At 45.2% G+C, this 26,031-nt stretch overlaps 1 protein-coding gene across 1 annotated transcript in view; it reads left to right on the forward strand.

Annotated features, from left to right (window-relative positions):
• Window positions 1-26,031, forward strand: part of LOC142589576 (uncharacterized) — an 85,958-nt gene that overhangs the window by 11,070 nt on the left and 48,857 nt on the right. The window contains exons 6-18 of the mRNA XM_075701049.1: window positions 1-132; window positions 899-1,129; window positions 3,958-4,167; window positions 7,299-7,478; window positions 8,542-8,765; window positions 10,079-10,226; window positions 11,446-11,540; window positions 12,348-12,479; window positions 15,705-16,057; window positions 17,071-17,291; window positions 17,524-17,708; window positions 23,299-23,509; window positions 24,787-24,955. The exon at window positions 1-132 is cut by the window's left edge and continues 88 nt beyond it. Coding sequence (XP_075557164.1) covers window positions 1-132; window positions 899-1,129; window positions 3,958-4,167; window positions 7,299-7,478; window positions 8,542-8,765; window positions 10,079-10,226; window positions 11,446-11,540; window positions 12,348-12,479; window positions 15,705-16,057; window positions 17,071-17,291; window positions 17,524-17,708; window positions 23,299-23,509; window positions 24,787-24,955 — 2,491 coding nt within the window. The remainder of the gene's footprint in view (window positions 133-898; window positions 1,130-3,957; window positions 4,168-7,298; window positions 7,479-8,541; window positions 8,766-10,078; window positions 10,227-11,445; window positions 11,541-12,347; window positions 12,480-15,704; window positions 16,058-17,070; window positions 17,292-17,523; window positions 17,709-23,298; window positions 23,510-24,786; window positions 24,956-26,031) is intronic.

Below are 26,031 nucleotides of genomic sequence, written 5' to 3' on the forward strand. Positions count from 1 at the left end.
ACTGCCTGCGCAGCGACCAGTGTCCCAAGAATGAGGTGTACTCCATCTACAAGATGGTCGAAACCATCTCCATCATGGTCAACAAGGGATACTTCGTGCACCGCCTCTCCAGCCCCGTGCCCATAGTCTCCGGTTTGTCATAATTCTGTTGTTGTTTTCAGACCCAGCGAAGTAAATGTTCCAAACGCTTGAATGTGGCTGTAGAGACTTGTAGATTTGAAATTATTGTCACGCTTATCATTGATTGCTTCATGCAACCTCATACTAAACAATGTAGTCTTGTACTCTTAGTACACAACACTTAGCACCAAGCGTAAAGCCATTGTCAAAAGTATTCGAGCTGCTTTCCGCCTATGTTATTCGGCTACATGAGTTTAATTTCATTTCATTTTATTACCCTCAAGCGCATACGCATTACATAAGGGAGTAGCACATAACACACAGAGAAAATTTAACAAACACAACCACGATTCTTCTAGCACTTATGACACTCCATACCTGGGGGAGGTGAGAACGAGAGTTATTTTCATTCTCCAGGATGTTGTAATTCACGATATATGCCACAGTTTCTCTCTCAAATTGCCTGTAGCCAGCTTCGCGTTCGCAAGTGACGTAGTCCGTATACTTTTGACAAGCAGTGTACAGAGGCGTTATTCCTGTGGTGATTCTCTTTGGACGACGGTATCTCTTTCCTCAACTAAGCTTCAGCAAATTAATATTCTTCCTAACGACGGTTTGGCACCACTTTCACCAGCAATAATGTCTTTATTTTAATTTAATCAAGAAAATGACGCGTTAGTACAAATTCAAGTAGCTACAGACAGCGTGAGCATAGCCGCCGTTCTCGCCCTGATACAAGCTTGTCGTTAACGTGATGTCTGCCGCCGACAACTGACAGGAGACATCCTGGGCTTCACAACTTCGGGCGGCCGGTTGGCGTACCGGGCCACTCGCAGCGGCGAACCCTCGGATTTGGTCAAACGCAACCAGCTCAAAGGTCAGGCCGTCCGCACCGACGACCTGCTGGAGATGGGACGGCGCTACTTGGTCGGCGCCCTGCTCACCTCTTCTGTGAACCTCACCTACGACTACCTCTACGTAGAGCCCGGCGCATACGAGTTCAGAATCAGTGAGTGACCCGCTTTTTTTTTTAGAGATACCCCTTGCTCAATAGATGTTCTCATGAACTTGCAACGACCGCGACAAGTCATGGAATTGTGTGTTTCTTTCCTGTACGCTCCGCTTGCTGGAATTGTCCATTTTGTTTGTGCCGCACTATTTTTCATGGTTAATCAACTGAAAACTTGGAGATTTCATATTTTATAGCGTAACCTTTTAAGTGACCTGTCCAAACTTTTATGTAAATCAGGAGAATTAGATTATAACGTAGGTAAATTATTACGGTCATAGAAGTCTCACTCCATCTGCGCTTTCTTTACGGATTCTACTTCACGTATTACGACTATACAACTTGTGAACTTAAGGTTATGCCGGGTCACGTATTATTTGTGCACCTTCCTGTTTCCACCATATGTGACGTATTATATTTTAGTCTAAAGAGCAGGCGAAACGATGTGGCTGCTGTCCGTAGAAACATGTTAGTCTGTTTATTCGCTGGCAAACAGGTTCAATTCTGCGATGCTTTCCATGTAATAATCGAGCATAGTTTGCCACATAAAATTATCAGACTTAATGTTACGTCGAATTACGTGAAGCATGCCAAATATCTTCTACGTGTGAAATACTTTTTATTGTGACGCAAGTACGAGCAATGAGATAAGTCTCTCTAGGCTTCGTAGTGTTGCGAACTATATACGAAGCGCAGTACTGTCCTGTTAACGCTAAAACTGCCAGATACATGAATGATGCGGCCACTATAGCTGACGATATTCCATGAAAAAAAGCGCTGACTTTATAAAATCATGCCCTTCTTGTCTCTTGGTGCCGCAGCATGGCAAATACAAAAGAGAAACAGAATAAATGTTCATGAAAAGAAAGACATAGAGGTTTGCCGGAGGAATCTGTCTCTGGCTATCGAATTTCCTGCAAAAATAACTACAATCGACTCTGCCTAATTCGACCGTTGCGGGACCGCAAGATTTCATAGAATGATCCGTACGGCCGAATGAAGAAGCGGTGGCACAATGAATAAATTCAACTACTTTTTATTGCTTGGAGTATAGTCACGTAATGTATTTTTGCTTCTTACTCTTGAAGCATGACTCAACCAGTATGAGGCGGAGAGCATGCACTAATAATAATCTTTTGGGGTTTTACGTGCCAAAACCACTTTCTGATTATGAGGCACGCCGTAGTAGAGGACTCCGGAAATTTTGACCACCTAGGGTTCTTTAACGTGCACCTAAATCTAAGCACACGGGTGTTTTCGCATTTCGCCCCCATCGAAATGCGGCCGCCGTGGCCGGGATTCGATCCCGCGACCTCGTGCTCAGCAGCCGAACACCATAGCCACTGAGCAAACACGGCGGGTGGAGAGCATGCACTGACATGCACTGACTAAAAACTCCTTTAGCTCTACAAGACATGCGACACAAGCGGGAGCGATTGATTTCGCGGGTGGAAGGAGCGTCATAAAAACCTTCACAACTAGGAAAGCATGTAGCACTGTCAATCGCATTCCTTCTGTTTTCAAACTTTTAGTAGCAGCGGTTCGCGCGAGCGCGCCGGTGGGCGTCGAATTAACCGGAGCGGCTTCAAATTCGAACTGAAGGAATTTTCCTTCCGTAGTAATGTATGGTCCTTCGGCGGGGCTTTCCAGTGCGTTCGAATTAAGCGAAAAGTAGAATTAATTGAGGTCTAATTAGTGGGAGTCTACTGCAGTGGGAACTCTGGCGCTGGCTGCGAGCCTAGCAGCACAAATAGCGTGGGAACGGTGGTTAGTTGTGCATAAATTAGCCTAACCTTGTTCTTTTCACTTCACACGGATTTTACACTTTGCAAGCTTACCATCGTCAGCAAGTATATTTCGTTATAAACGCAACAACTGGCAGCGATAGTGCATGTGTGCGAATAATTATTGCCCCCCCCCTCCATTACAGTGCTCTAAAAACCACGACTGCTTGTAAATTTAAAAAGACTAAGCGTAATAAATAACTGCGCAAGGACATCTGAACCCGAAAGCACAATGGCCGTGCAGATGCATGTACAACAACCGTCATTCTCGTTGTAGCAGAACGATGGATGGATGAATGGTTCTTATGAGCGTCCCCTTTGGAACGGAGTGGTGGGTTGCGCCACCAAGCTCTTGTTATTTCATTGCCTAATGTCGTACCTATGTTTAAAAAATATAAGAAAAAAAAACCACGATGAATTCTCATGACCAAAGTTTCTGAACCCCTGTAGTAAACTATGTTTTGTACGCCTCCTTTGTTTGTCTTTTCTCTACTTTTCTTCTACCAATCTTTCAATCGCCTCTTACTAATCTCTATTGCGGACATGTTTACTTTCCCCCTGCTATTGCTGAACCCAAAGGGTTCAAAGAGGCCAGTGATTCTTAAATCGGCCGCTGGGCAGATATCTTCAGATTCTAATAAAACATGCTCCATCGTTTCCCAGCTTTACCGCAGCAAGCCCATGCACACGATCCCTGCGCCAGAGTTCCCTCTAGTGGCTTTAGTAGGAAACTACGTCTCTGACCTGCTATACTCCACGCCGCGGTAAGTGGGAAAGGAAAAAAATATGATGGGGACGAGCTAAAGCTGAGATGGCTGCGCTGCTCTTTCAGGAAGCCTCAAATTTATTAACAGAAACTAGCTATATGCTGCTTGAAAAGAGCGAAGACAGCTCATCATGATCGGTGGGAATGGTGAAAATGAGTCACAACGGTAATCCTTTTGAGGAAACAGGCTTCACGAAACCGGAAGTTGGCAGAAAGGCGCGCAAAGCTGGAGGTATAAGCCGGCTCTACGTGATTATGTTTTTCTTTCTTGTTTGCAGGTCTACAAAACAGGCACCACGACACTACTGTACGCAAGATGGCGGACGTGAGTAGCCAAGAGAAACTGACCAGCTTCCGGCTGGAGGTGTCCAGGAATCAAGTGCCGACGGGGACCGAAGTCGAGATTACTGCCCGCATGTTCGGTGGGAGTGACGTTACAATGGTGTGGAATTTCGGTGACGGTCACACCACTAAGGAAGTTGTTAAAAGTAAGTTCACTCCCGAGTTCACTTTTCCTTATATGTGTGGTTTGTATTTACATACGTGTATGTTGGTCTACATATATAGGCTTTGATAAGTGTAAATACATGTGTGAATATACTTGATTATGTATACTATGTATGTGTATATATATGCGTGCTTGAACTTGAACTTTACTTGAACTAGTGTTAATTCGAATCTTGTACCCACCCCTTATGTAATACCCCTGCAATCGGGGGTCTTTAAGGAAAATAAACTGAACTGAACTGATTGTTCGCAGACAGACGCTGTAAAGGCAAAATGGTGAAAGTCAGAACGTATAGAACTGCGCTCGGATAAATAAAAACATACTTTAAAATCTAGATTTATTGTGAATTGCTATGGTGGGCTAAATAAAAGTTGTCCTGGAAAATGAGCTGTTTATGAAACATGAAGCTCTTGAGGACCTAAAGAAAATAATAGTGTTGAGTGCCTTCCCTCTGCTTTTTATTTATTTATTTATTTATTTATTTATTTATTTATTTATTTATTTATTTATTTATTTATTTCACACGTCTGAGAATAAAAAAACAGCACTTCGCTTGACTTCACCTAAAGTTACACATATTCAGATTCTATTTGGCGATGCGCTTCAAAGGCAATCTGTTTTTATCACAAGAATTATCAGTTCTGGATCTCCAGAAAAGTTCTGCAGGATGTGAGTTAACAATAGTTTTACTCTGTGCCGTAAGCGCAAGAGAAAGCTCTTGCGCTTCGTGGAACAAGATTAGCGATATATATATGGTAAAGAGCAATTCTTCTGGCTACCTTTCACACTTAAAGAACTTGAGCAATGCTACAAGGTAAACAGAACAAGTATTTACTTTCAAACAGTTTCGACCGGTGGACCGATCTTCATCAGGGTTTACAAGAAAATAGCAGTTCCGCACTGATAGTGAAGACAGCAGACCGGGTGCCCGCTCGGTCTCAGATACATCAAACCGAAACGAACGGTTGTGACAGTGATGATGGGTTTGATGTGCCTGAGAACGACCGGGCACCCGGTCTGCTGTCTTCACTATCAGTGCCGAACACTACCATTTTCCTGTAAACCCTGATGAAAATCGGTGCCCCGCTTGACACCGCTGAAAGTATATACTTGTTCTGTTTACCTTGTATACCGTGTAGCATCACCCAAGCTATATATATATATATATATATATATATATATATATATATATATATATATATATATATATATATATAGAAGAACGAGCAGTAGGCACTGCTTAGAGAAAGACGAGGTGTAGAAGCCGCTTGTGGGGGTGTAGTGCGCAACTTCAGGCGGTGGTCTTGGCCTGGCGACGACGGCAGCGTACGTGAGCGGAACCGGCGCTGAGGGTGGTTGATTAGCGAGAGGTAGTGCGTCGCTGACTTGTTCGTGTATATTCGTGTTCGTGTTCCTGTTCGTGTATGTTTGAGGCTTCTTCGCCAGGAGCATTTGGAAGGCGTCATCCTCTATGCCCTTCATGACATTCTTGATCTTTTCAGAGTCGGGCATGGCGGGATTAATGCGCCGGCAAAGTTCAACTACGTCCTCAATGTAGCTTGTGAAGTTTTCACCCTTTTGCTGAGCGCGACTACGCAAGCGTTGTTCTGCGCGAAGCTTGCGCACAGCAGGGCGACCGAAGACTTCTTTGAAAGAATGGGTAAATGCTGTCCAAGTGGAAAGGTTGGATTCGTGATTCCGGAACCAGAGATTAGCGACTCCAGAAAGATAGAAGATGACGTTAGTCAGTTTAGCTTTGTCATCCCACTTGTTATGCGCACTCACGCGATCATATGACGAGAGCCAATCATCCACGTCATGGTCGTCGTTGCCGCTGAAGACCGGAGGATCTCGTTGGCGTAGAGCACCGGAGCAGACGACAGGCGATGCCAGGGGAGGATCGGGCTGCGCGGCGTCCTGAGGCATGACAGAAACGGTAGGGAGCGTCCGGCTGCGGAGTTCCAGGCTTGGGAAGGGCCGAGCACGTCCACCAAATGTCAAGAGGCGTTATAGTTCGATTGCTAAAGCGCTTAGATAGCAGAGCACCGCAGCGAGAAAACACAGAGCTTCGGCAACACAGGCACACGGCTTCCAACCACACGTTGTCGTCGTCTTTCTCTAAGCAGTGCCTACTACTCGTTCTTCTTAAGTACAATATATACACACACACACACAGACGGTCTCTGTTTCCTTTGCATTCGGAGGGAATAGCAACGAAACAGGCTCGTAAACAAAGAGATTTTGGTTTGAAACCGGCAAAGCATGAGTGATTCGGAGGTTAATCATCACAAACCGCAAAACGATCTCAACGAATGCGCAAACCCACAATACGAGTGGCAGAACGGGGCACCACGCTGCCATCGCACGTGTCCTTGGGCGTTGCGCTTTAGTTATAACATAGTAAAATATGGTTCCTTTAACTTGTTCCTATTACAAGCTGTCTTGAAGCTTCCAAATCAGATCTCTCGCTTCAGTTTTTACCAAAATTATAGGCTTGCACCTCTGAAAACTTTCTGCTTTACCACAACTTCTCCTGTGCTCGCAATGTTGGATTCAAACGTGCGGGCTCCTATCCTTGCAACATTCGCAATCCTACTGCGGTATGTTAAGCGCGCAAAATGGACATGTAGATGCACGTTTTTAAACAGTGCCAGCGCACTTAAATTAACTGCGAAATTTCCGCCACCTTTCGTAGCCTGCTTACAAGCACTTAAAAGTTCTTACGCATTCTTACCAAAAGGAGAACGCCGCACTAAGTACAAATCGTTGTTCACGCTGAAAAGACAAATGTATTCATGCCAGCAAATAAAACCTTTCATAGAAGTAAACAGCAACTACTTGCACCTGTATAGCAGTTTTATCTACAAGGCAAGAACAGACCTCAACGAAAGAAAATTACGAATAATGACTGAAAATGCTACATTATGGGGCCTTCGCTTTCGCTTATGTTAGGCAATTCAACGTTATGGGTCTGAATCTGCTGCTAGTTAAAAATTGTCTCTAAAAATAAAGCTGAAATTACCCACCTCGACCTCTGATTCTGTTAAAATGGGAAGCTGAAGAGTTACCAGGTCTTTGAATTCCTTGGAACATTCCCCGTCGTCCTTGCAGGCGTCCTAGCGGGACAGCGTTTCCTGAAGAAGCACATATTCAAGGAGCCCGGCACGTACGTGGTGCAGGTGAATTCGTCCAACCTGCACGGGAACTTCATCGCCCGCCGGAGTGTCTCCGTCCAGAGGCCCGTCACCGAGGCCTGGGAGCTTTACACGAACTCACCGGTCATCCTACCAGGTAAGCGCGACAATCTGGCCTTTAGATGTAGAGCCGTACGTGGGCAATGACACGTGCACACTCTCTTTGGTCGGCCAAGGGTCGGGTAGCCCAAAATAATAAATTTGAATATACGAAATGCAAGTGAAATTAAGCAGTGACGTTGAGATCAAAAGAAATAAAATTTGAAAATGGACGAATAAATGAGAACAAAAAGACTGGTCAAACTAATTTTTCGAAAGAAATATTAAGGTCAGAAATTAGTGATAAAATCGCATTGAACCTAAAGAAATTCCTGCATGGCAGACCGAACCTTCAGGTGAGTGCGCCCAAGAGACGAGACAACCAAGGATAGCAGGTATGGAACAATTAAATTTAATCCCCAAATTGAAGCCACTGCAGCGCTAAGGAACACGGACAATGAAGAGGACATGACAGCACGGGCTCTATATTGCACCCGTGGTGTCCTGTCCTATTCACTGTCTGTGTTCCTTTGCGCTGCAATGGCTTCAATACACATTAACCAACTTGCCCAAGAAGAAGAAGTTTTATTGTTAATCCACGAATATGGAGTGGTGTTCCTAAGGTTCCACGGAAGTGCGACATATAGTTTGACAAAACAGTGCGAAATAAGGGCACGTTGTTAACGACGTTTGGAGCAATTTATTCGAATCATTGCGCACTCCATTTCGAACCCCAGAAATCCCAACGTATCACTTTTGATTGCGCACATTTCGATAACTCCTCCTTTTCATTTTGCGCGAGAAAGTTAGTGCAAACCCCATAGCTAGCATTCTTGATATCCTATTGTGAGTCTTCAGTTGCGGGTAGTTGAGGAAGCCAATTATTAATTATCGCAGTGCTATCTAAATTATCTTTTTTCCAACTAAAATTGCCTAGTTTTTTTTAAAATGTACTTTGCATAGCCAGATATGAAGGTCAACAAGCTACAAGTTTTGATGATCTAGAATGACTTTCACGCTTTATTTGTTTAAGCACTCTACGGTGGTGTGGAAGGTGATCAGTGCAGGCTTCTTACCAGAAAGTGGAGTCAATACACTCGCCCTTGCGTGACTTTCCGCAGAGGCCATCTACCTGACATTGACCTACCCCAAAACGGAGAAGCTCCCCACAGATGCCGTGGCGCGAATAGCGTTTGGCGACCGCCAGAAGAGCAAGTGGAAAGTGCCCAGCGAGTCCGCCGAGAAAGTGTCACAGAAGTTCAGCCACGTGTACCATCGGCCGGGACACTACAACGTTGCCGTCAACATCTCCAACCTGATATCGCACTACGTTCTCACGACCAGGGTACGCCGCTTTATGTTACAGACACGTGGCGAGGTCTGCGTTTGTGAACAGAATACTAAACTTAGCACGATATGGCGAATGTTGCCCCTCCCCCTCCCCTCCTCTCCCCGCCATCCTTCCCGCTGAACCTATGGCTCGTTCGCAATGAAATTTCGCATTCCGCGGGACATGCTTTTTAATACCGCGTCTGTGTGCAATATTCGCCCTTAATCTGCCCCCTCTCCCTTTTTGTTGTCCAAAATAATTCCGAAGTACGCATTGTGAGTAAGGACTGCGGCGCCATCGGTTATTGTTAGGTTGAAACCCTAACACCCCGTGCCGTAGGACATGGGGAAACCATGTCCTACGGGCGAAACATTGCGCTTGCCACCACCCACAAAAAAAAGAAAAAGAAAAGTTGCTCTAGTTGTTTGGCATTCCTGTAGGCGACGGATATCTCTAATTTAGTGTGAAAGTACTGACAGGACAGTAATGCGCACAAAGGCGGTATCAAAATACATCCACCCCAAAATGCCGCCTCTGGGTAAAACTTTACTGCGAGAGAGTCAGTAGCCGGAACAGTCATGCTTGCATAACGTTTTGCAGATGTCACAATCTTGCCAGCTGTCTCACGAGTGTATAGTTGCACAAATAGTGTAAAGTTTAGACCGACGTTTTATTTCTCTCAAGACAAAGCAATCCGACGATCAGGATCCCAGATGAGTCGACAGACAAAAAAATCATTTCACATCGCTTTGACTATATTCAGAGTGTCTTTTTTTTTTCTTTTTCTTTCTTTTCTTTAGAATATTTAGTTTTTTTTTTAATATAGAAACGGCTTTGAGCGTAGTGAACATGGCGTTCTTGCAGAAGAGTTGAAAGACGAGGCGCACATACTACCTAAATTTGCGAACACAAATTAAAAATGGTTAATTAGCTTTTTATGAGAACCATGAGGGTGGTTGTTTGTACGACGAATGTCAGTGCACCGCCACCGCCAGCAAGGTCAAAAGCGATCGCGCCGGGAGCGCCAGAAAGGCAGGCCCGCTGCCATGCGAGACGAAAGCCTTCCGTGACGGAGATCGCTACGGAAAGCATCTGCCACGACGTGTTGGCGCATGCGCAGCAGGTATTGCGCAGGCGCTGCTTTTTCCATGGAATATCATTCAAGAATAGAGTAAGCTGTAAGTTCAACGCTCGTTCCGTCAACATTTTTTGGTGTCTGTTCGCTAGTTTGCCGTTCACACGCAAGTTCAGTCGCAAGTTTCATCTTCCACCGACAAGGCGTCGCAAGTGGCAGGAAGGCAATTTGCGAATGCTCGAACGACTGGCAGGTGGAGACGGCCACTCGAACCACGGGTCTGCTGGCCAAGGTTCAGTTCCAGCCGACGGACGACGCACCGCTCCGGGTCGGGCTCGGGTCGGCCAACGACATCTTCCCGACCACGCGACCCGTCGTGTTCACGGTCAAGACGGGAACCGGTGAGCGGGCAGCGAACTGCGTAATATTTAACGCTGTCTCAATATCTCCTAATTGAAAACGAGGAAGATAAAGCTAGCCAAACGAATGCGCGCCGCAAAGTGAAAACCATTTAAATTTACCTATAGAAAAAAAAACTGTGATTCACATGAGCGCACAAAGATACAAAGAAAACCCAAACAGATTTCTTGTAGCATTTTGCTACCTTCGGTTGGACGTCAGTTTTTCCCTTCCATAATTCTTCCTCCTCCACTTTGCGCAATTCCAAACAACTGACTTTCAGTATGCACACATGGCGTATAGCAAGTGCTGATATGTTTGTTTTTATTCTTTACATTTCAGAACAGAATGATGTTCTTAGCATCTTTGGATGGCTCTAAGCAACGTGTATTTCGTTTCATTCGCAAAGAAGGCTGCGCGTTTTTTTCTTTCTTTTTTTTCGTTCAGGCTCTATGCATGTTATCTGACTGCGTAAGTCTGCAATGTTCGGGTAAAATACAAGAGGAAAATGAACATTCTGCGCAAGAACAATTGCTACGGGAGCAGAGGAAGTCGAGCAACGTCGTACCTGAGTTTCTCGGCTTTCCGAGGTAAACGAGCGTAGAGCGAGGAGAATGAGTGGATAACAGGGGCTTAATTGTTCTCAACCAAGTTGCCCAACTTCACACTCTCGTACGAATATGAAGACGCGCAAGAGCGTAGAGCGAGGAGAATGAGAGGATACCAGGGGACCAATTGTTCACAACCAAGTAGCCCAACTTCACCCTCTCGTACGAAAATGAAGACGCGCAAGAACATTTCGGACAGAGGTAACGAGAAATATATAGATACACAAGCACTTCTTGTTATTGTGCTCGTGTGTTTCCTGCGCTGAACTTTTTTTACTAACTTTCCCCAAAATACATTGCATTAAAGACAACGGGTAGCGTTTCCAGATAAAATAAAGATTAGCTGTTGCTTTTTTGTTTTTACTTCTGCAATGTAAATGGCTATCAATATTGAACAGCCTAATAGAGAGCGTAAAGGATTAAATGTGGCTGTTTTGTTTGGCATAGTTACTGCGCAAATACAGGGAAATAATATTGTTGTCCGATTGGAATATATTGATCGTATACCACGTACTACAGCATTTTCTTCGGTATTTTTTTTATTTCGATTTATTAAAACGCATTTACCACGCCTTGCTTGCGGCTTTCATTTTATCAATCCTTTTGCCTTCAGGCGTTGTGGAAATGTTCATTATCGAGACTGCCAAGGGACAGCTTCTGGCCAACGGTACGGGCAAGACACTGAAGTATACGCTCAACTTTCCTGAGGTGAGCACTGTTGCGTTGAATGAGTTGCGCACAACGTACACTGTAAAATAAATTACACACTGAAAAGCGACAAAGGGTGTGAATTTGTCTATAACTCACACCCTTATACCCTAAAAGAGTGTAAGAATATGAGTTACAGACAGATTTACACCCTTCTTTCACTGTTAAGGATGTAACTTATTTCACAGTGTACACGATAATGTGTGCCAGCGCCGCAGGCTTCTCGTACGTCCAGAGAAATAACTCTCTTTGTACTCTGCAAAAAAAAAAAAAGGATGTTTACATGTTCACTGAACTGCGAGCAAAAGAGAGGGAGCGCTTAAAGAATGATACTTCAGCTCTTCAAGCTGAACTAGCTCTTCAAGCCGGCGGTTTCTGAAGGCCTTCAGAAAAATTTGGGTTAGCTTTTAGGTAACATTGTGCAAACACTCACTCGTGTGAATCCAACAAACAAATGAACCCAGAGAAAGGTGAAATAACCGTCATTTTTATTTAAATGTAGGAATAATAGGGAACAGTGAAATGGAATGAAATACCACGCAACGGGCGGCGCAACAGAAAGGAAGACGAACACAGGCACCTGTGCTCGTCTTGCTTTCTGTTGTGCCGTCCCGTTGCGCGGTATTTCAAGATGTTTCTCATGTCAAAATACCTGCTAGCCCAACATTAAACTCTTTTAAAATGAAATGTAAGTGTGCGAAAAGACAACTTCCCACAGGTGGGAGCCTAACCCACATATATATTCGGTTATTTCACTTATGTGATGTGTGCGGTTAATTCGCATTTCTCTCAATTCTTTCCACGCAGCCAGGCCAGCACGACGTATTTGTATACGCCTGGAACCACGTGCAACACAGAACGGATCCCTTTGTCGTCAGTTTCCGTAGCATGGAACCCATTGAAGGACTGGATGTCTACATGAATGATACTACTCCCAAGGTAAGGCATATTCGGTCTTGTTTTGACTCACACACGCACGCAAACGCTCTCAAAATGTATTCATCGTGGTGTTACGAGAGACACCTGAGTCTCAAAGGCATAACGTGACTCGAGGGCGGAAGTTCTTGAGCCGGAGGAGATACCGTTGGGGACGAGACACAACGACTGAAAATTTATTGCATGACAAGGGCTAACGCCCAACGACAAAACAAAGCCTGCCTGTTCAAACACGCCCAAACGCACCTAGGCACCTCGTTGCAGAAGAAACATTCTGGGGCTTTATGCGCCAGAACCATGATCTGATTATGATGCACGCCGTAGTGGGTAACTACTGGATTAATTTTGACCACATGGAGTTACTAAACTTGCACCCATTGCACGGTGCACGGGCGTTCTTGCATTTCGCCCAACCTGGGAATACTTTACTGGATGTGGGCCACAAAGAGTTCGTAATAGTGGTGACCAAGGCGAATTAATTCACGACCAATTCCACTACGTGTAAACTAACCATGCTGAATTGCGGCTGCTTAGTCTTTGCTTAAAGCAAAGTGACTTTAGCCAAGGTGGCAACTATGGCCACCGTGTTATTCGTTCTAGTGGCTGAGACTGTTAACTCCTAGCCAAGTGTTTCCTTCTTTCTTTGGAGATTGGATAAGGAGGAGGAGGGGGGATGAAAAGGAAGGAAGGAAAGGTAGAGAGATCAACCAGACGCACGTACACAGTGGAAGGGGTTTAAGGATAGAAAAGAAAGGAGAGGGAGGGAATAAGGCACTATTGGTGTGAGTATATGCGGATGTCCATAACTTCACGCCTATAATCGGTCACTGAGGCCAGTCGCTTTCATGAAATGCAGCAGTGGCCGCGTCGCTTTGTAAGCCTGCGACGCATGGGGCCATGGTCCGAGAATCTTAGTTTTATTAATAATTATTTACATTAATAATTACTAATTATTATAGTATTATAGTTTGACGCGTTTTCCTTCAGCATTAGCCCTTTTTTAGGTTTTTTCTATAGTTAAACAAGCCTAGACGGATTAGGTATCCTAACAAAGGAGTCTGGGTTATAAAATATGACCTCAGAAACTACAAAGAACAGGAGTCATGGAATTTCATGACTAGCTTGTCTGGTGATGATGATGGCAGCGGCTGCCGGTATACGCGTCGTCCTCTTTTGCTGAGCAGGGCTCAGCAAGGACCATTCTGCAATAATACCCCAAGTAAAACAGACCGCAATGCATTTTTTACCTACTTCAGAGCAGTTTACTGCAAAAATTATCCGTAATGACATGCACAGAAGAAAGTCCGCGAGAAATGAATGACACCGAGTTTGCTGCTAAAGTACAGCGCAGATATAAAAGGTACAAGTAAAACTCTTGCTTCGGCTAGTTGGTTCATGCTTGAATTATTAAAGGTACCACATATTTATCAGCATCCGCAATCCCGCGCATCTTGGGAAGTGAAAATCTCATAGGAGCAAATCAACAAACAACTGACACAGGCAATAGATACTTATTGCAACAGCAGATGTGGACATTGTGATACCACTCCGAAAATGTGGAAGAAATAGAGAGAGAAAGAGGGGGGAAGAAAAGTTATAAGTCTAAAGCAGGATTGTTAACCAGGGTGGAGCCCGTTCGGCTACCCTGCACTGGGTAAGGAGGATTAAAAGATGAGTAGAAGGAAAGAAGTTCACGGCATACACTTATGTAGAGGCATTCATCGTTCAGGTTGTTACAAGCGGTCGTCTGGACTGTTGCATCGCAAGAAACGCTGCCTCGCTTTTGTGGTTTTTCACATCTTCACATCGCAGGCGCGCGAGGCCACTGTCATAGGATCTTGTCTTGCGTAAAAGACCAGTCGTCTAATTTCGCTGAAGCTGCATTCGAAGGGCGGGCCTCTGACCCTTAAGGGCAGTCACTCAGGAGTTGTTTCAAAGTTTCTTCTATGCCACATGTGTTACAAGTGACACTGTCCGGCATATTTATTAAGAATGAATAGGCGGTCGTATAGAGAGACCAGCTGTTTCTATACTAAAACTTTGGACAGCGGTAGGGCAGCACTTCAGACGCAGGAGGTGGTAATGGCGAAAACCTATCTGGCACAACTAGAACAGAGATTTTAACGCTTATTTTGTGATCAGAAATAACGAATAGTTGCCACTGTCGTCATCATCATCATCGTCGTCGTCGTCTTCGTCGTCGTCATTCGTGTAGAAGGGCAGCGGTTTGGGCGAGTTGGCGTTCCATGGTAACAATAAAATTCAAACAGCGCTGGACGACAGGACCAGAAAGAGGAGGAGGCAGGAGGAGGAGACAGCGCCGTGTTTGTCTCCTCCTCTTTCTGGTCTTGTCGTCTAGCGCTGCTTGAATTTTATCCTCATTCATGTGTCTGACAGGCCCACCGGTTCATTATAGTATATACTGTGTCGCACCTTTGCATAACTCACGTCATTGTGCACAGTCAGTGTTGCCTGCAATGAACTAGAAATTATACATTTTTTCTGATACGTAGCCGCCTATGTGCAATAAGCTAGCAGCGGAGGTTGCTCGAGGGCACCGGTTGCTAGCAACATGCTGTGCGCGATATTGGAGGAAACCCCGATTGACGGTACCCGAGAGTTTCTGGTGGTTCTAAAGAACGCAGGTGATCGACATTTCATTGTAACAGAACCTTTTGATAACAAAAACAGCTGACTTCATTATGACTCTTGCTGGTCCAGGCCACGAAAGCTATCTAATTCCTGGTCTACCTGAACTGTTAGGTAAGCTACCTAACAGTTCACTTACTTCAGGTGGTACTGGCACATCTCCGCCGTCCTCTGGCTCATCATCACGTAGCTCGCTTTCACTGACGTCGGTTTCAGGCGTATTTGCACAGAGCCAAGCTTTCTTTAAGCCAACCGCTACCATTTTCACAGAGACAGAATCCGAGGCGTCGCTGACAAATTTGGCTGCTTCGCCAAATCCCGCGTAGAATCCCGCTTATAGGTAGCACCGTTGTGTTAGACGCAGCAATAAAATCGTGAGCAGAAACCACAACTTAAAGTCCGGAAAATGTGGTATATAGCATCCGCCTATCCGATACAGTCATTCGACACTCGGCAAAGCTGTATTCCGGCATAATACATGTGGGGCCACGGCGTACCTTGAGTAAGACAACCACATGATGAGGCGAGCGCAAGCCCTTAATTCTTATCAGCCAACCCTTGGCTCTGCCCCTCTTGCAGGACGAGCACATCCGCAACTTCATGGTGACCTTCGACCTGAGGGGCACCGATACGTGCGTCGTGGTGGACTACGGTGACGAGTCGCCCAAGCGGGCCTACGGCTCTCGCTCCCAGTGCTTCACGCGATACCGGCCCGAGCAGTTCCAATTCGAAGGAGACCTCGAGAGCCCGCTCTGGCTGCAGAACATCTACGAGCGCGGGTTCGACTACGTCTTCACCCTGCTGGCCTTCAACGACATCAGCGAGCAGACAAGTGTGCTCAACTTCACGGTGAACAACGAACCGTGCAAGCCACCCGTTATCAAGATACGCAACCAAGTTCTGGACCCTGCAAACGCTACCGTTTTTTACAGGTACGGCGCCGCATACAAGTTACGGCGCAAGGGAATACTGAGCTTTGTTTCGAGTGCCGTCTGCAGCAACGATTATGAAATTTTTAACGATCGTAAAGCTATTGACTCTCCTACGGGTTGTTTAGGTTTATTTCGGGGTACGTTTTCTTGCGATGACTGTTTTTAATAACATCAGTGTTGCTAACGTCTTGTCGGACAAAGTCGCTTTCTTAGAGAACTTTCAGTAGATTCATACGCTTCCTGTTAGTTAATGATGGTAACTTATATTTGTATAGTCGCTGCGATATTGACCTGTATCGGGAGTTGTTATGAATGAACCCGACGACGTTGTTCTGTACTTCTTCAATTTTATCTATTTTGTTTTAGTGTGTGCAACAAAGCCTCCCATAACTGCGTCTATTCTTAGGCTAATACAGGACCTTTCATAAACGATGGTCTACTATTCGCTGATTTTTGGGAGTGTTAAGGAAGCTCTAAGGAGAAATTATTCAATCCGGTTTAGTAAACTAAGTTTATACAATACCGAAAAAGCCCCTGTTGCAGCGAGAAGTGGCTCGGTAAGCCGGAAAAGACGCGACTACGTAATACGGGTGGCGACACCGCTTCGAAGTTCCCGCGTCAACTTGCAGTGACGTCATGAACTTGGACGGCGTCTGCTCAGGCTCAGGTAATTCTTTATCGGTAAAAATGGACTACACTGCGCTCTAATAGAGCCAAGGACTGAACTTGGCAACTTTATAGAATTTTTGCTAAGTCATAATGGTCAATATAGAAAGAAGACTGTTCGAAATGCGTGACGCCACACCGACGTTTCAGCGTGAAATAAAGAAATGAAACTTTCACTTTTATTTTGTCTTGTACTAATAAATCTATTATCATAAAGTTAACGAAAATGGAGTTCTGAAAGAACACATTTATCAGTCTAAACTTGGTGCTTCTCTTCAGTGTCACTTTAAGAGTCCAGCGTAGACTTCAGCGTTGTGTTTCAAAGCTGATCACGGGGATTTGCTCAGATTACACCCGGTGGAGCTGTATACTTTCACGTCCGTCGAGTGCAACATCTCCATCGACGTGACGCGGGCCTGGGAGGCGTTCCTCCTGAACGAGACTGGCGACTCCATACGGCAGATCGACTTGACCATGCTCGACTCACGCACAAAGTCGATGATCTTCCTTCCTGAATTCTTCCTGGAGGCCGGGCTCTACAAGCTGCGCTACAACGTCAACATGAGCGGTACGTTGATGGGATCCCGCTATACTATAGCGTCTTTCCCTTGCCATATCTTTTCTTTAGCAATTAGCATGCTCTATATCGTTCAGACAGTGTATAGTGTTATCGAAACCAGAGAACACGAAAGAGCACGTGTCCACCACATTCTTCGAATTTCGCACAGTTTTAGCGAGAAACGTATGACCAGTACCTTAGAATGTCGCACGTGGATGATCGCCAACGTTTATGTTTTCAGCACCGAGAGCCAAGCCACCCATGTTCCACAAGCGTTTCGCCGAGACCTACATAGAAATGAAGCCTTCGCCTCTGCTGCCTCAAATGTCCAACGGCGCTCAGTCAAGGATAACCAGGGGCTTCCCCCAAACACTCACGCTCAACCCAGGCAACTATTCCATCAACCCTGACGATCCCTCTGACAAGGTAAACATGGAAGCCTCTGTCATTCGTGATCCCCCATTTCCTGTCATCCCTCTTCATCGGATCAATATCAAAAGACACATATACTTGCAAAATTCGCATAGAAGCACCAAATGAATAAAAGGCTGGAGAGGAAAATATAAGGGTAGTTAGACCCCAATTGTAGTTTTACAACGGGTGGCGTCTATCGCCCGAATTGACTTTCGGCCTTGTTGGTGGGACATAGTAAGTGGCATAAAGCACTTGAAAATAGAAAGAATGAAGAAGGTGTTGTGTTCTCCTACTTCGTCCTCCTCTTTTCTAGCGCTTTATGCCTATTACTTTATAACCAATTATACTTTGCAAAATTTTGCGAACCATGTGGCGGAAATAAGAATTTTTCTGGAAACTGAAGCGTTCATTGTCAGTTGCCTGAGAGCAATGCGGTTTTCTGATAGCCAAGTTTAGGCCACACTACGGAATTTTAGGCTGTATAGCCATTCTGCTGATGATGTGAATGTCGCGCGCGCTTATGGTCGCCAGGCGTGGCTCGCATCTTTCATGCTCTAGCTCTCATGCTGTCTCATCAAAACGCCGTTATTCCCTCTCTTTTTACAAGTTATTTATGTTGACAGCAGACACATAGTTGTCGAGGTAATTGACAAGGTAAAGAAGGTAATTGACAAGTAAAGAATTGCCGGACAACATATCAAGACCTCTCCCTCGAGATAACGCAACATTCAGAGAGGCCAAAAAGGGAAAAGCAAATCTTGTACAAGAATTAAAGTAATCCAAATGCGTTCCATAAACAGTCAAAAATTAAATTACCAGGTTTTACGTACCAAACTCACGATCTGATTACGAGGCACGCCGTAGCGGGGGAATCCGGATTATTTTGGCCACCTGGGGTTCTTTAGCATGCACGTATCTAAGTACACGAGTGTTCTAGCATTTCGCCCCCTTCGAAATGCCGCCGCCTTGACCGAGATGTGATCCCTCGACCTACTGTTTAGCAGCGCAATATCAAAGCCACTAAGCAACCACGCCGGATCATACACCCTCACAAAGGTGTTTCTAGTGCATGCCTGAACGCAGGTAGAGCAGCAATTGTGCTGGCATTCGTCACTGCATGGTGACGAATGATGAGTAGGTGGGAGGCTGGAATGAGTCCTAATGATTTCTATTTACAATATATGAAAATCCGTGTGTTTATTTCCTCTACTAGCTGGAGATAAACCCTCACAGAAAACGATCCGAATTACTGGGTTATATCATCATCAGCCTGGTTACGCCCACTGCAGGGCAAAGGCCTCTCCCATACTTCTCCAACTACGCCGGTCATGAACTAATTGTGGCCATGTTGTCCCTCCAAACTTCTTAATATCATCCACCCACCTAACTTTCTGCCGCCCCCTGCTACGCTTCCATTCCCTTGGAATCCAGTCCGGAACCCTTAATGACCATCGGTTATCGTCCCTCCTCATTACATGTCCTGCCCATGCTCCCCATTTCTTTTTCTTGATTTCAACTAAGATGTCATTAACTCGCGTTTGTTCCCTCACCTAATCTGCTCTTTTCGTATTCCTTAATGTTACACTTATCATTCTTCTTTCCATAGCTCGTTGCGTCGTCGTCAGTTTAAGTAGAACCCTTTTCGTAAGCCTCTAGGTTTCTTCCCCGTACGTGAGTACTGGTAAGACACAGCTGGTCATACACTTTTCTCTTGAGGGATAATGGCAACCTGCTGTTCATGATCTGAGAATGCCTGCCAAACGCACCCCCAGCCCATTCCTATTCTTCTGATTATTTCAATCTCATGATCCGGATCCGCTGTCACTACCTTTCTTAAGCAGATGTATTCCCTTACCACTTCCAGTGCCTCGCTACCTATCGTAAACTGCTGTTCTCTTCCTAGACTGTTAAGTATTACTTTAGTTTTCTGCAGATTAATTTTTAGACCCACTCTTCTGCTTTGCCTCTCCAGGTCAGTGAGCATGCATTGCAATTGGTCGCTTGAGTTACTAAGCAAGGCAATATCATCAGCGAATCGCAAGTTACTAAGGTATTCTCCATTAACTCTTATCCCCAATTCTTCCCAATCCAGGTCTCTGAATACCTCCTGTAAAGACGCTATGAATAGCATTGGAGAGATCGTATCTCCCTGTCTGACGCCTTTCTTTATCGGGGTTTTGTTGCTTTCTTTATGGAGGACTACGGTGGCTGTGGAGCCGCTATAGATTTTAGTATTTTTACATACGGCTAATCTATACCCTGATTCCGTAATGCCTTAATTAATGACTGCTGAGGTTTCTACTGAATCAAACGCTTTTTCGTAATCAATGAAAGCTATATATAAGGGTTGGTTATATTCTGCACATTTCTCTATCACCTGGTTGATAGTGTGAATATAGTCTATTGTTGAGTAGCCTTTACGGAATCCTGCCTGGTCCTTTGGTTGACAGAAGTCTAAGGTGTTCCTGATTCTATTTGCGATTACCTTAGTAAATACTTTGTTGGCAACGGACAGTAAGCTGATCGGTCTATAATTTTTCAAGTCTTTGGCGTCCCCTTTCTTATGGATTAGGATTATGTTAGCGTTCTTCCAAGATTCCGGTACGCTCGAGGTTATGAGGCATTGCGTATACAGGGTGGCCAGTTTCTCTAGAACAATCTGACCACCATCCTTCAACAAATCTGCTGTTACCTGATCCTCCCCAGCTGCCTTCCCCCTTTGCATAGCTCCTAAGGCTTTCTTTACTTCTTCTGGCGTTACCTGTGGGATTTCGAATTCCTCTAGGCTATTCTCTCTTCCACTATCGTCGTGGGTGCCACTGGTACTGTATAAATCTCTATAGAACTCCTCAGCCACTTGAACTATCTCATCCATATTAGTAACAATATTGCCGGCTTTGTCTCTTAACGCACACATCTGATTCTTGCCTATTCCTAGTTTCTTCTTCACTGTTTTTAGGCTTCCTCCGTTCCTGAGAGCCTGTTCAATTCTATCCATATTATAGTTCCTGATGTCCGCTGTCTTACGCTTGTTGATTAACTTAGAAAGTTCTGCCAGTTCTATTCTAGCTGTAGGGTTAGAGGCTTTCATACATTGGCGTTTCTTGATCAGATCTTTCGTCTCCTGCGATAGCTTACTGGTATCTTGTCTAACGGAGTTACCACCGACTTCTATTGCACACTCCTTAATGATGCCCATAAGATTGTCGTTGATATCTTCAACACTAAGGTCCTCTTCCTGAGTTAAAGCCGAATACCTGTTCTGTAGATTGATCCTGAGTTCCTTTATTTTCCCTCTTACCGCTAACTCATTGATCGGCTTCTTATGTACCAGTTTCTGCCGTTCCCTCCTCAAGTCTAGGCTAATTCGAGTTCTTATCATCCTAGGGTTACTGGAGCGTACCTTGCCGAGCACGTTCCCGTCTTGTATGATGCCACGGTTAGCGCAGAGTATAAAGTCTATTTCATTTCTAGTCTCGCCATTCGGGCTCCTCCACGTCCACTTTCGGCTATCCCGTTTGCGGAAAAAGGTATTCATTATCCGCGTATTATTCTGTTCTGCAAACTCTACTAATAACAATCCCCTGCTATTCCTAGAGCCTATGCCGTATTCCCCCACTGACTTGTCTCCAGCCTGCTTCTTGCCTACCCTGGCATTGAAGTCGCCCATCAGTATAGTGTATTTTGTTTTGACTTTACCCATCGCCGATTCCACGTCTTCGTAAAACCTTTCGACTTCCTGGTCATCATGACTGGATGTAGGGGCGTAGACCTGTACGACCTTCTATTTGTACCTCTTATTAAGTTTCACAACAAGACCTGCCACCCTCTCGTTAATGCTATAGAATTCCTGTATGTTACCAGCTATATCCTTATTAATCAGGAATCGGACTCCTTGTTCTCATCTCTCCGCTAAGCCCCGGTAGCACAGGACGTGCCCACTTTTTAGCACTGTATATGCTTCTTTCGCCCTCCTAACTTCACTGAGCCCTATTATATCCCATTTACTGCCCGCTAATTCCTCCAACAGCACTGCTACACTCGCCTCACTAGATAACGTTCTAGCGTTAAACGTTGCCAGGTTCAGATTCCAATGGCGGCTTCTCCGACCCCAGAGATTCTTAGCACCCTCTGCTGCGTCACAGGTCTGACCGCCGCTGTGGTCAATTGCTTCGCAGCTGCTGGGGACTGAGGGCGGGGGTTTGATGTTGTATTCATATAGGAGGCTGTGTCCAAGTACTGCACCAGGGTGGCCAATCCTGCTCTGGTGAGGGAGTGCGTTACCGGTTCTGGTCACCGGGATCACGCCGCACTCCAGACCTGTTTATGCAATTTATTCAATACGCGGATTTCTTTTTGATGATGACATACGCCTTCTTTTTTTCGCTTTCTCTATAAAAAAATAAATGAAACAAAGGAACTAAGACTGCAGGCGTGCTTCATGTTTAATCAACTTTCGCTTCCAATTATTATACCAATAAACACCAATAATTAATTTGCACTGCACTTTGGCATCTCTGTCCAGTCTAAACATGTTGCAAATGGCCGTATCTTCAAAAGCAAACATGTCGGTCAAGAACAGAAGCATGGCCGAAGTAATTTTTAAAAAAGGAATAAAGTGTAAGACAAAAACATGTTTTGCATATGCCAGTAAAATCAGGGGCAGCGTGAATGCAAAAGATATCAAGCATTCAGTGAACCGTATTGTTGTCTCTTCTACTTGTTTTAGACCTTAGCACTGTTGCATAATGTTACGAACGAAGCCGAAGCCGAAGCCGAAGCCTCGGCTGCCGCTGAAGCTGCGGAGGTATTCAAGCTTTCTCAGATCCCGCTGTTCGTAACACGTTTACTTTTGACAATATGTGTGTTTTAGATATTTATGCGACTAGAATTTAAAATTAAGTGTGCCTCACATATTTATATCAGTTCACATTAGGTTTGAGGTGTGCTTTTATGTGACTTTCTTGTACTTGTGCTCATCAGTTAGACGCACGTGTAAGTGAAAACGCGTAGCCGGAGCCATGTGAGAGTGACAACACGTTGTCAATACCATGTATTATAAAATACTTCTTTCGTGCCTGTGTAAGTCGTAAGTGCCGGTTCTTTTTTTAACGCGATAGCGTTAAGGAGCTCGTGTCGCAGAAAAGCCGGTGTCGTCGGCGTCGGTGTCGGTGTCGGCGTCGGCGTCCGCGGCGTTGGCCGTGAGCGATAAATCACGGCAGGCACTTCATAAATAAAAAGCAACTTCCAAGATGGGCTGGGTGGGAATCGAACCAGGGTCTCCGGAGTGGGAGACGGAGACATTACCACTGAGCCACGAGTTCGATGCTTCAAAGCGGTACAAAAGCGCCTCTATTGAACGCGCTGTTTCTAAGGCTCAGGTGTGCGTTGCTTGCTCAGGCGCACATTTCGTTGTCGCGCCGAACGCTGCGTTGCTCGACGCTCACCGCGTCCGATGCGGGGCGCGTAGTCGCTGCGCTGTAGCCCATTGTCTTACACCCCTTGGCGGGTGGCCGGGAACGCTGTCGCGTTCCACTCTTGAAGGCGAAGCTTAAGCGTCCTCCAATTTTTTTTTCTTTCCTGCGTCTACCCTGTGCCACAGAACTTCAGCGTGACCTGGTTCTGCCGCCGGGTTCCCAACGAGGTCATCAACCGGACCGTGCCGGACGACGAGCAGAACGTGACGGAGCCCCTCTACCACCGGCTACGCAGCCTCGACAACATCACGGCCAAGGGTCACGACTTCGATGTGGCCGGCTTCCTCGCGGCAGAGGACCTGGAAGACCGGGGCGGCTGCTTCGGCACAGGCCCAGGTACCGATGCTTATCTGCGAGGTGTCCAATTTTTTCTAACACGTTTATTCTCAGTTTGAAGCCCGTGAGGACGACTGCCTACGCCTGAATATCTATCTAGACATTTTTATTATCTCTATGTAAATCGTTAGGGCTTCTTGAAAAATGGTGGGTTATGTGTATAGCAGTTTTACTGCACAGTGTACATGAACTTGTACAACTTTTACTTAACGCGGGTATGAGTCGTTTCTCTGGGGCTTTTTCTTTTCTTTCTTTTTAGTAGACATCGTATGTTTGTATGTTCGTGGCGTGTGTGTGCGCATATTTATGGTAAAATCGGTAATTACAAGCTCTTAGCTGTCTATTAGGATATAGCAGGCTCTAATGTAGCCTATATTATTATCTGTATGCAGATATTAACAACGACGACGAAAATGTAGACACACGCTGCTATTACAGTTCAGTGCTTTAGTTCCCCGTCAACGGGCGAGCAGACAGTACAAAGATTGATTGATTGATTGATTGATTGATTGATTGATTGATTGATTGATTGATTGATTGATTGATTGATTGATTGATTGATTGACTCGTTAAAATGTTACGGAAAATACACTTGAACTGGCTAGATCAACAACGGTTTCGTCTGGGCTAACTGGTTCGTGTTAACTGTAGCGCAAAGCGTAAATTTTCAATCGCAACACGAAGGAGACAACATGACACATGTGTCATGTCTCCTCACTCACGTCCTCTTTGTAAAGTTACGCTGTACGCTACAGTAACTGGATACACTGGTGGACTTTATTACACTCTGTGTGCACTTGCTAATATTATGCATTCAGTGCATTTTAACTGTCCGAAAAAAACACAGGAATATCGGCCGTCACCACATCGACGGATAAGATGTTTTCATTCCAAAATGGTTCGCGAAAAGAACAATGAAACTGACCCAGCAGCGCCGAGTCACTAACTGCACTAAGCAGCTCCACTGCAATTTAACCGTTCGTATGACTTCGAAATTCCAGCAATATAACCGGACAAATGTTAATGTAAGCAATACTCAAGATTGGTCTTCACTTAAACACCGCTATGCAGGGCGGTGCGCACAGGTGTGCCATTTATTACCCTGTATCTTAAAGCCATGATTACGCTGTGGCTACTCTTAGTTAGGCTGCGGTTAGGTTTGGGCTGCGATTCAGCTGCGGTTAAGCGCAGCTTAACCATACTTTCTTTTGCTGTATATACGGTCCTTGCGAGGCGCGAAAGTGAGATTTCAGATTCGCCACTTGCCCTCTCCGCAGGCCGGATCAACATCACTGGCGGAGACCTGGAGTGGAGCACCATAGTGTTCTACAAGCCTAATGCCACTTACGAGATACTGGCCAAGCTGGAGAAGCCAGACCGTCCACCGTCTTGGGGAGCCATACAGCTTGTGCTTATGGAGAAAGTCCCACCTTCCATCAGTGTTCAGTAAGCGTTCTTGCGTGATTCTAGCCCTGCTTCGCTCTCGGTTCGCAAGGTCACCTGCTTTCGCTGTCGCTGAAAGCCGAATACAGTAAGTTCCCGTTTTATAGATGGCTGTCCCTGATGTCACGCTAACCGCCCTGTTGGCATCTGCACAGGTTTAGTTATGTTTGACATTCGAGGGATAGAAAAAATCTCGAAATGCCATGTTGGAGGACCAGCATGCTAAGGAACTGCGTTCGTAGGCATCTCGCGCGCCGTTTATATTATACCGTTATTCTGGCACAGACGCCGGCAGCATTCCGACCGTGTATCTGCGACATCGAAGGAGGTCACCCGAGGCAGTTAATTTGATACAACGACGTTAACACAGCCGACATGTTAAAGGACCAATGCGGTGAGAACGTCTTTGACGTGACGTTCAAGTTATCAACTGATTACGACAAAAAAGGGTTCAACCCGCCTAAACACATGCTTCATTTCGAATAGTTTTCTTACATTCGTAGAAGATTAAAATAAAAATTCTTAAATTATGGGGTTTTAGGTGGCAAAACCACTTTCTGAGTATGAGGCGCGTCATAGTGGAGGACTCCGGAAATTTCGACCACCTGGGGTTCCTTAACGTGCACTTAAATCTAAGTAAAAGTAATAAAAATTATTTTATGCCATCATCATGGTGCGTTACTATGGAAGTTCCTTGACTTAATTTTCCCCTTTTCATGTCGAAATGAGGGTGCTACAAGTCTTGAACTACACGAAAGTGCTCGCACGTTTTCTTGGCGTTTCAGCAGTGTGTTAAATTACAGGAACTACTCACATAAACCACGCTTTCTCTCTGACAGACTATTCTACCTGTGAAACAAAATCTGTTCATGATTCTGCTTTACCGTGACTCGGGTTCTAAAAATGTATGAAAAGGTAGACGAAACCGAGTCTTTAAACATGAAGCTTAAACGCCTCTTTTGTTCAGTTCAGCTTGAAAGGCTGAATCATGTGCGTGTTCTATAACATCTTATAGCCAGCTAGATATTTTTTAGCCATAATTTGTGCTTTGTTTTTTATTACATGAAAGAAAACCAGAA

Source organism: Dermacentor variabilis, chromosome 8 (genome assembly GCF_050947875.1).
Source record: "Dermacentor variabilis isolate Ectoservices chromosome 8, ASM5094787v1, whole genome shotgun sequence".
In the NCBI taxonomy this organism is placed as follows: domain Eukaryota; kingdom Metazoa; phylum Arthropoda; class Arachnida; order Ixodida; family Ixodidae; genus Dermacentor; species Dermacentor variabilis.